Source organism: Gymnoscopelus microlampas, assembly GCF_963454915.1.
Source record: "Gymnoscopelus microlampas genome assembly, chromosome: 18".
Classification (NCBI taxonomy): domain Eukaryota; kingdom Metazoa; phylum Chordata; class Actinopteri; order Myctophiformes; family Myctophidae; genus Gymnoscopelus; species Gymnoscopelus microlampas.
In genome coordinates, this window is record NC_139955.1 from 18,694,331 (window position 1) to 18,706,196 (window position 11,866).

General features: G+C 43.0%; 1 protein-coding gene across 1 annotated transcript in view; it reads right to left on the bottom strand.

Annotated features, from left to right (window-relative positions):
* The window catches only part of tenm2a (teneurin transmembrane protein 2a), a gene marked incomplete at both ends in the record, with an annotated part of 272,638 nt that extends 261,039 nt beyond the window's left edge, over positions 1 to 11,599 (bottom strand). Inside the window, one exon of the mRNA XM_084041921.1 lies at positions 11,374 to 11,599. Within this exon, the coding sequence (XP_083898047.1) occupies positions 11,374 to 11,599 (226 nt within the window). The remainder of the gene's footprint in view (positions 1 to 11,373) is intronic.
* Between the last annotated feature and the right edge of the window lie 267 nt (positions 11,600 to 11,866).

Here is an 11,866-nt window from a genome sequence, read left to right on the forward strand (position 1 = left end):
AAAGCCAGTTAAGGAACATCTCAAACACACACACACACACACACACACACACACACACACACACAAAATACTGTCCACACATCATTAACGCCACCATTAGCACTGCAGCAACGAGCTAACAGTTCTTTCCAAATAAGGTTGTCGTGGTCAAACACTCCCACCTCCCCAGGTGTCACGTCGTATCTTTTGGCTCCTGTCTGAACAACGGGGGCCCTCTCATGTCTTAATGAGGGGACCAAAATACATGCCACATGTCAGCCATTCTCTGTGCACCTGCCCAGTGAACAGTGACTCATCACAGGGAAGTACTGTATACGAGCATTGGTCCTTTGCAACTCCTCCCACCAGCTCAGTGGCCTTGTGGTCAGAGCCAGTGGTGGACAAAGTATACTCAAGTACATACTCAAGTATTCAGAAGTACATATTATTCTAATTATTATTACTAGACCATACCTGGTCGACGCATCCGTGGGGGGATATGCGCACATGATCTGGCAACCCGGGAGGCAGTTCGTCCCATAGCTGGGCAGCCCCGTAACCATGGCGACAGTGTTTGACACAAAAACGCTAATAAGAAGCTGAGATTTGATGAAATTGAAAAACGGGCTTCACAGTTAAGTTCAGATGGTAATGGTCAATGGCTGTGTGCAAAATCAGAGCAATTGGTCCAGCCACTGAGGAGAACCGGGTAGCTTCACCTACTCACTCACTCACTCACTCACCACTACAGACAGAGGTTACTAGAATTATAGTAGGATTGTTATTATTATGAAGTACATTTTCAGAAATTGTCAGAAATGTTCAAGTAAGTACAAGTAAATGTACTTTGTTACTTTGTCCGCCATGAGTGTGGGAGGTTGGGGGTTCAACCCCCGACCGAGTCATACAAAAGACTATAAAAATGGTTCCAAATGCCTCCCTGTTAACACTCAGCATCAAGGGTTGAATTGGCGGTAAGGCCCTGCGACATACTAGCGTCATGTCCAGGGGGTGTACTTGTACATCAAGCAGCCTCACACTAAAGAAACAGGAGGTAGCCTCCTGACCTATGGGCCACATGGCTCAGGAACCATTGGTTCCCAAGGCTATACATTACTCAACGAGGCTTTGACCCTCTGAAACACCTCCCATCCCTATATGAATGGAATACAGCAGAAATGTAAAGCCACCCCATGAATACAGACAATATATTACAGAACACGCTGAGGTGAACAGCAGTGAATAGATCCATGCATCCTTTATGTCCTGCTCATGAATATCCCAGTATTCATGAATAACATGGAAGACAGAATATTCCCCATATGCCAGTGGAAAGCATGGCAAAATGATTTTGTTCATACTGCAAAAGCCAATGTAAGTGGCTTTCACAGTCTGTGGCAAATTGCATGGGATGTCCGCAAGCCTTTCACATGTTCTACTATCTTGATTAAACAGCGACGGGACATTAGGAACTGCTGTGTTTTGGCATTCACAGAGACATGGCTGGAACCCAGCATGCCCGACTGTGCCGTCACTCTGGAGGGTTCCAACAAGACAGATTGAAGGACTCAGGAAAGTGGAGGAGGGTGTGCTTTATGTTTAACTCTTCCCGGGCCATGGATGTGTGCGTTTTAACCACTTACACACCAGCATCCGTATTGTGGGGAAAACTTTTGCAGAAAATAGAAAGTAGACCTACAAGCTCACAATGCACCGCAACTCATACCAGAACACATGACAAATCCTGCATTTGAGATGTGAATGCGAATATATCTAACAAACATAAATGTTGTGTCCAGTCCTATTATCGATAGTGAAAAAGCCGATCTACAAGCTAACAAGCTGTCACAACGAGTCACATTGCAATACGGTATTTTATTTTTTGTAATGGAAAAGCTGCATAGGATTCTAAATCGACTGACGAACTCACACCTAAACGAATCACAAATTCTGAATTGAGGTTCTAATGCCAACATACCGAGCAAATTCCGAACCCTTTGCATGTTTTGGATTCGGTCCAGTCCTATAATCAAGGAAGTATTGTTTTATGTTGTAAACGTGCAAAATCAAAAAGCAGTGCCGGTGAGTCGCAGATGGAAAGGTGTTGGCATGAATACACAATAATTCTGTAGGTTGATGTTAAATTAATTCCTGTCCGTCTGTCTTTTGATAATCCATCCCTCTCTCCTTTAAACCCATATCAATTCCCTCCATCTGCAAGTACACTGACTCCATCCATCTTCTCTACCTCCGTCCGCCATTCCTAAATCACTTCTCCTCTCAATCTATAGGCTCGTTCTTTACGTCTCTCTTCATCTCCTTCATCTTAATGTTGCAGTGATGGAAGTTAATTTACACGACGCAATGACAGGAATTGGAATGCAAATCAGCCTCATATCTTTTCTGCTAACTAAAGCATGGAAATAACACAAATATAGGCATGCACATGTGAAAGGGTACACGCACACACACACACACACACACACACACACACACACACACACACACACACACACACACACAGGCTGGGGAACATGTTTAATTACAGTCTAGGAAGCTAGCGCCTTGGCTGGAGAAAAAAAAGGAGAAAAAATTCACACTTGATAACTGTGACATTTACAATCTGCCTCATTTATCAAAACCTGCCAAACGGAGTCAAAGAGGGTCATTACATAGTAAACACAGATTAACTCAACTCACACTAAATCCACACATCGTCGTCTGATACATTTTTATTCTAGGAAAAGAGCTGATGGCAGCAAAGTTTGTCCAAACCTCTGGTTTTATTTCCGGTGTCTGGTCTTATTTGTTGCCAATATCTGCATGTACAGTATATTGTACAGTGTGTGTGTGCGTGTGCGTGTGCGTGTGCGTGTGTGTGTGTGTGTGTGTGTGCACGTGCGCGCATGCCTCCATCAGAGCTAGCTAGCACCTTCCCAGCACAATATTTGACAAAGTGATTTATTCTGCAGTTGTGTGGATAAATGGAGGGTACATCAGTTTCACATAGACAAGCACTGACCAGTCAGTGTGTGTGTGTGTGTGTGTGTGTGTGTGTGTGTGTGTGTGTGTGTGTGTGTGTGTGTGTGTGTATATAAGGGCTTATTTAGGTCATGGAGACTTTAGACAGTAAAGACCTGCAGGGTAGAAACAAAGGATAGCATACTGAACGAGAGAGAGAGAGAGAGAGAGAATTAGTGTCTCAGGCAGAGGTGTGATATGATATTTCCATGGCTCCTCTGTGATTTCACTCATTCAGACAAGGATGTTTGTTAACGCATGCTCATTATTCTCCGGCATTCAGATAGAAGTGTGATGCTACAAAATCAATTGACGCGAGGCTTATGCTCGCCCCAAGGTATCGTCATGAAGGCAGAATCTATCCCGCCTCAGGACGGGGGAAGCAGTGCAGCCCACCTCATTTATTGAGGCGGCACAAGTTCACACTCTGCAAACAGAGTAGACATCACAGAGAAAATAACATCATTTGAAGGCTTGGGTGTCTCTGTCTGACTGAACACTGTGAAGCTTCTTAGAAGATCATACTTTCTGGTTACCGTTCCTTCATTATTGTTCTAAGCTTCTCCATGCCATGGTCCCCTAAATAGCCATAGCCTTTGGCTACGTGCCACATTGCTACATGTTGTGAGATCGTAGATTGACTATTTTGACTATCTTCAAACATTATTGTTTTTGACAATAATGTCAAGCCCTGAATCTTAAGTGTTTTTATTCGTCTGTTTTGTTTAATGTAATATTATATTATCTTGTGATATATGTGATATATGTCTTGTTTTTTTTTAATTGATGGAGAACTGTTTTGAAGAGATTTTCTTTTCTCTTTTAAGTTGTTAAAGTGTCACAATAATCTGATTAATTGAATTGAAATGACATATATACAGTGTATTTTTCTCCTTTCCAATTGCCACCCATGGTAGCCCCCACTTTAAAAACCTACGTTCTAACATCCCACTCTGAACACACATTGCTGACCGTTACACAGATAAAGGTGTTGATAAATGACACAGCTCGTATTTCCAGTGTTATACCACGGCCAGCGGAAAATACTCCCTCATTTTATTGATGTTTTCCATAAACCATGTACCTTACGTACCGTATGACATTTTAACCGCCTCATCCGACTGCTATTTTAACCATGCGCCTAATGTATATTTAACACAGCCCATATTGATATCTGACCTGTTTTTCTGTTTGATTTGTTCTCAATCTCTTTCCACTTTTCTTGAAACTGTATTGATGGAGCTTGCGCAACAAAGAACTTAACCCACTTCTTTAGACCAGTAAATCTGTGATTTGACAATAAAAGTTGAGTTGAATACTTATTTGTGACTGAATGCAGTGGGTGGCTATTGAGAGTTTAGTTCAACACATAACCAATAATTCCATTCCATTCCTTCATCAGTCTGACATTTTAAAACATTAGCAGCTGCTCTCTCTATTGTTTCTTAATTGTGAAGTAACAACAAAGCTTTTGTGCTCAATAATCTCTGGCCAGACCGAGAAAAAGCTGCATTTGATAGCTCAAGGTGAGTAATAACTGCCTATAGGACTGGGCAAAAAGCTCACAACGTGTCCAATACGACCACATTCACAACGGTTTGTTTCTTTTACACCTTTGTTTTTGTCGTCATGCCAATGGATTCCTCCCCACACACATTTCTGTGTGTTGTCACTGCTGTTGTATCATACTGGCTCACCTGCCAGTCAGGAGCCCCCACCGGGAGGATGTTGGCACCTCCATCCTACTCCTCCCGCCCAACACTCCCCACTGACAGGTGCCGCCCCAACCCGTAGGAATACGTGCAGTGACAAAATATCACCCTCCCCGCCCAGTTTCCCTCCCCCGAACATGGGCTAATTGTGTTTGCCTACTGTAGGTGGTGGGCAGGTACTTTACCACTGCGCTACCCGAGCGCCTAGACGGATCATTTGTGCTCAGCAGGGATAAATGTCCAAGGTCCCGGTCCTCATACAGACACTGGTAGTGAGGGTAGCCTAATGCTTTGGTAAAACTACACGTCAATTCCAGCTTAAACTTCAAGTTCATTGTCAAATCACAGGGTGGGTGGAATTATTTTCTGCAGCCTACAAGCTCCCAAGAATTGCCGTGACAAAAATGATAATCCTAAGAGTAGAGAAAACAAAAAGGAAAATGTCAAATAACAAAACAATATCAAATATACATAAGGTGTGTACTCGCTAAATAAATTAAATGAAAACAAAGGCAGAGCACTCAGTGTTGTTATAATAAATATGTATGAAGTGGGTGGTCCTTAAGGTCCCAACCTGATATTCTTAACTAACTGTGTGGAGCGTCCACAGAAAAACATTTTAACACTTACAATAAGATAAAATAAAAATATCTTCCTCAATACGGTATATAAAAAATTTAGGAAACAGGACCATGGCACTGAAAAGGCAGACATGAAGTCCACATACCAGCTCTGACAGTGATAAAACCGGTTCCGAAAACGGTTCCAAATGTGACATGCCCAAAATAGGGACGACAAGTTGAAAGCGGTTATGTGTGTCTGAGGGTTTTCCAACCAATGAAAAATATGAATAAGAGCTTGTGATTAATACACAGGGGCCCATTTGAACACATTTACAGGTGTAAATGGAACAAACCATTACAATTCCTGAAGAGTTTTGGACAGGTTTCCACAGAGACGATATGCCGCTTTGTGCTATAGAACAGAGAATACTCCGGATGAACTTTCTACGCCGCAGTGCTGTATGGCTAGGGAAGGGAGTGTGTTAATTGGCTGTGGTAATCCAAGCAGACCGGCTAATGAGTGTGTAATGGGGTAACAGCAGGGGTGAGATCCAACCAACACAGGGGGGGCATTGGATCAATGGGAACGTAGCGACGAGCGCCAGTCCATCTGAACCTCTCGGGTTTGGAGGAGCAGTTCGTCGCTTGGGGACATGAGGTCTTCGAAAGATCCTCCAATGCTCCAAACTGAGGTTAAAGGTCAAAATATATTAACCTGTGAATGTCCCCAGAAGCCCCCCACAGCTTATATAAATGCAGCTGCATGAATCAAGTTGAGAATTGTATCACGTGGGCATTGCCAAGATAAGAGGACGACGAAATAAGATGATAAAAGATCTGTAACCCCATATCGTGTAAATTAGCAGCAGTGCATGCTGAACCGAACTGCAGTATAAAGACCAATAGGGACGTTTTCTCCAAGTATAATCAGGACATTACAATATTCTGTCTTGTTTCTCGCTGCTAATACAGCGGAGCAGACAAGAGCAGGGCTTGTGAACGTCAACACTGAGACAGATGGGTACTGAAATATTGAGTGACAGAGAGGAGACACTGACAGAGAAAGGCAACAAGATAGATATCTGCCTTAAAAGTAACTTCACTTCTCTAACTGAGCAAGTCAATACACACACTCTGGCCTAAGGTGCACATAGCATCTGTGTGCTTGTGTGCTTGTGTGTGTGTGTTCAGTGCCTCCATGCTCTTCGTGCTTTATTCTCATTCTCACCTGGGTTTGACTCACACCCACTCGTCTCACACAGAAATAAAGTGACAGATGTACGGGCCAATCAATATGCATCAACAAGCCACCAAACTGTAAATTGGTTACGCTACACAAGTCGTTAGAGCAATGTTGCAGAATGTTCGTGCAGCTTTTGGGTGACCTCAAAACTTCTTAACAAGGAGCAAATCCCGCCATGATGGGTCTGCAATACAAAGGAACAACATCATTATAATTTCATCAAAGCCTAATCATGCTCTTCAGGGAGGCACAGAGGTGCATGAATTACTAATATCTCACAAGGGTCAGCTCAAATACCACATCTTACGTCTGAACCTTCTGTTAGATACTGCTTGGTGAAGTAAAAGGAACAAAACATTATTTGAATGTTATTTTCTCTCAGGACCCAGTTTAATATCTTAGGGTAGTACTCTAGTTAAGAAATATAATTGCATTTCTCTGACTCATTTCTCTGTCCTAGTCCTGTCCTAATGTTGCCTCTTAATCATGTGCTACTTCTTCCAAAAGGAGAACATTGTTTCAATCCCAAATTCTCTCATTTCTAGAATCTATTTCTAATTGGCACAAACACGGCAAGGACAGGAAAACCAAGCTTGACCCCCATATTAGATTAGACTTTACTGTTCCAGAGGGAGATTTGTTTTCACAGCCAGTTCTACACAGAAACACACAGACTTAACTCATTAAGTCCTGAGGTTCCGATTCTACACATGTCTTGTAAATCCTATAACTAGCAGATCTACAAGCTCATAGCGCGGCACTCGGTGCCGCGCTATGAGCTTGTATATCTGCTATTTTTGAATAGCCAAAGATAAAATAAAATAATGGTTTAAGTGGTTACACAGATGCGTGTCCGGTTTTAATGGGTTAAACAAAGTAGCATACTAAAAACAGCAACATACTGTACAGGTAAAGGACAATACAAAGAATCTACCTAAATTCGTCCATACATCCCTGCACACGACATCATCAGCGAGGCAGTTTGTTTAAAGGATCTAAAACCATGAATTTAAAAAAAATATATATATTTAATATCATATTGTTTATGTCCCTCAAACGTTTTTCAAAAGGTTTGAGCCTAAATCGAGCCTCAGATATACTCATTCCAGCTAACTTCTCTCTGGCTTATAAAGCACTTTCACCTGCAATACCACATTGTCCTGTTTGGCACAGGGCGCTATTGAGCCAGTTTGTATGCATGTTATCTCCTGGTTCTGTGTGGAAAAAGTAAAAAAGAAAAAAGAAGGAGAAAAAAAAGATATATATATATTTTTTGGTTGGAACTGAAAAACGGGAGGTATTGTAATCTGACGTGACGTCACGTCACGTCAGGGTGCAAATCCGTTTGGCCTGTTTTGAGACCAATTTACAGAAAACCCCAGATTTGCTGTGAAAGAGTTACAAAAAAAAAGTTAAAATTCATGGTGTAGTCCCTTTAATGCTGCAAGGGCAGAGCGTGACAAAACTCCAGCTAAAACGAACTCTTCTTCATTTTAAAGTCCTCCATCTCGGTCCAGATGGCAGTAATGTGAAGTGATGATTGAGGGGGTGATGAGTGTCATTTGCTATGGCGAGTGTCAGGCATGTGATGTCCGTCGTTCCTGTCTGAGAGTTGTGGAAAGGCCAATGATTTTAGAGGCAGTATGTGTGATGATGAGAACCTGCACTGTCTGACATTTGACTACTGACACCTGCATGGACTCTGCACTAACTTGGACACATGGACTACTGGTATGTACATTGGCTGAACTTTGACAGATGATTGTTAAGGATAACTGTTGAAAGACTGTATATATACACTCACTCATAGACTGTTGATATAGGTTCTTATATTCATCCAGATATTCACTGTTGAAGGTATATACTAACTAGAGGTCCTAACATCTAGAGTTCGGGGCCGCTACGCTTTGTGGCCCTCACATCTATTTATGCACATGACCATATGTGCATAGCGGTCGGATCTGTAGCTCTGGACAACTGGATCTCCATATGCCTATATATGGGCATATGGGGTTTGTTTATGGTTATGTCCGAGTCATAATGACATGCCTGTATCAGGGTTGTTTATGGTTATGTCCGAGTCAGAGTGACGTGGCCGTGGTCCGCCACCGGGCCGGTCCTCCCTTAAAAATATATATACAGGTATACTGTATATATTCTATATTAAAATTGGCTTAAGTGGAATCCAACATGAACACAACATGTTTGAAGTGGGACGATACATCTCAAGTGGAACGTAACAGTTTTTGAAGTGGAACGATACGTTGTTGAAGCGGAACGGAACATGAAAGCAACATCTTTGAAGTGTAACACAATAGTTTTTGAAGTAGAACGCAACATTTTGAAGTGGAACGCAACCTCCTTGAACTGGAGCGCAACATGTTTGAACTGGAACGCAACTGACATGATACTGACCATGAAACTGACCATGATATTGATATGATACTACTGTCATTATGAGAGAGAGTCTGTCTGTGCGTGCGTGCGTGCGTGGTATGTGTGTGCGTGTGCGTGCACACTGTCTGCATGGTGAAAAATCATTGGTTAATGAAAACAAGCATTCATGTTCCTAACTGTTTATAATGTAATACGTAGCCTGATAGTATTTAGATGTAGAATATACTGCACATTTATATTTTATTGATTGAAAGTACATTATGCTAACTCATTCACTCATTCAGAGCAGATATCTAGTGTCACCAGCTTATCTTTATTTTTATTCTTATTTATTTTGGTGTGGTTCTTGAACTCTTGAATGCTATGATACCAGAATTTCCTCATGGGGATCAATAAAGATTTATCTTAAAAGTTTATCTGGCTTCTCATTCTTTTTGTTCCTCTCTAATCTCTCTCTCGTCTCTGTTTTTGTCTCTCTGATTCCCTCCCTCCTTCCCTCTAACACTCGTCCCTGTGGTGTGACAGTCCATATGGTGCCTCGATACTGTTGGTCTCCTGTGGCCACACTTCCCACGATGCATCTGTGGCTCTGAGACTTTACAGGGAGCTGATTGGCTGAGGGGACTGCGGTATCGACCAGTCACATTGCCTAGTGTGAGGTCAGCGCGGTGCGGTGGTGGACTGTGTCTTAACACAATACACGACACCCACTGACATGACTTTCATCCATTCTTTCAATCTACAGTATCCTCCTTTCCTTTCTACACATGTTCCTTTCCTATTAAAGAAAGCACTGTGCTGTTCTTTTCTATTCTCTCATAATGAACACTTTTGTCGCTGCAGGAGAGCCATTAAGTTGTTCTATGAAAACGGCTTGGAACGTACATTAGAACATTTTGTCTAAATTGAGCATTGCATTAGTTTATGCAGGACACAGGAGCCACACGCCCCAGCTGTAATCAGCTGACAACCCGCTGATTGAATCAGCGTTCGTAATCAGCCACGCATTTCCATGCACCAATCACAGCCCATTCTCACAACAAAGGCAGTCCATTTAAATATGGCTTCCTCCTACACCGATCCCTGCTAAAAACAACAATGCTGCCACACAATCTATTCTTCTGGCAAGGCTTTGCCTCCACCACCCCTGCTGCATCCACATTTCTACAGTAGGCCAGAGTCTTCCATGGTTCAAATGTTAAACTGAAATTGAATGTCTTGCTTTGGACCCACTATTGCTGCTTGGCAAATCTTAAGAGCAGAGCCATCAGTGCCAAGTAACTGTACTTGTTGCAATAAATTGATAAATCTATAAGGACAATGTTTCTGACTAAAACTGTGCATGGGATAGAGACACTCAATCATTAAGACAAGAACTCAGTTATAGCTTTGGATGGATTGTGTATGATGATGTCAAGTCTTTATGAAATACTTCGACAGGTATCTAAGCAACCAAGGACGTCCTGAACAAGTGGAAAAGTTGTGTTTTTTTTTTTTAAAGTATTCTATTCTATTCCATTATATTCTATTTTAAGCCTTTGAGCTGTCTTGTCATTTACTGCTACTATGTCCATGAGGCAGAGAAAACAGAGCTTAGCACAGATCAATCCCATTGAATCTGACTCCTTTCACTAGCCAGGGATCAATACTGCCTGTTTCGTGTCCCCCTGCAGTATATGCATGTGTACACACACATGCACGCTCGCTCTCTCACACACACACACACACACACACACACACACACACACACACACACACACACACACACACACACACACACACACACACACTAAAGACATGTCTGAAAGGTGCCCCACCCTTTAGAAATGACTTATCGGCCTATTGGCTGACTCGCTCACCAGGGAATAGTGAAGTTCATTATGACAGGCTTGCCAGTGCTAAAGGCCTGCTTTAGTCTTCTGTCCCAAAGAACAGTCTACAGTAAATGCCATCTGGTGACTTTAACATGCAGGTTCTTGTTGCTGTGATGAACCACAGCAACATCGATGTGATGGTGAGTGTTGCTAAGATGCTTCATAAGATGTTCTTTACTTAACAATTCCTGTGGAATGATGGTGCAGTGGAATTAGCTAGAATTCTAGGATACCATTTGATTTCACAACTGGCGCAAAGCTAAACCAGGCTGATTCCCATGCAGTGTATAGGGCACATTTCGCAGTGTTTACCTCAGTTGTCCTGGTGCTTTGTTTGGCTAATCATGCCTTTCTTTGTAGCCCGTTGAGACCGTAACAGATTAACGGCGATACAAAATAAACTCGACTTAACTTGATTTGAAGTTGAGATTTTGCACATTTAGCGATAACAAGGTTTGTGCACTACACAACGTGTACTAGTGCACGGATACAGCCCAGCATTACAGTACAACTTTGCTCTGAGATGTGTGGGGGTGGGCGGGGTGGGCGGGGGCTTGCATGGACAAAACACTTCAGACACCCACCTTGTCTGGAATATTCATCCGCCTCGTGATGCACCAAGTCGGACATGCAGCCCGCGTAGTGCAGCCTCTGCTCGTGGTCAAAGGCCTTGAGGGTCTCACTGGAGCTGTAGGACTTCTGGGTGGGCACACGGCACTCGTCCGCATCCAGGGATGAGGTGTTGTAGTGGGGCTCTTTGGAGCAGTGGCCCCTGGTCAGAGAGCGGTGCCTTCGGTCCTTCAGGTCCATGCTGGTGTTAGGAAGGACGGGAGGGGCGGAGGAGGAGAGATGGACGCAGGGGAGAGGGGAGAGGGAGGGAGGGAGGGAGGGAGGGACACCTCCTGGACACCTCTGCAATGACAGTCTACTGTCTTCAGTCACCTGGAAGAGAAAAGAGAGAGATGAAGAGAGAGAGAGAGAGAGAGAGGGGGGGAGGAAAAGAGCAAAAGGTTAGTACAAAATTAATGGATTCAGTTCTGCGAGTCACTGTTCTTGCTCTGCGATCCCCCAGAGAGC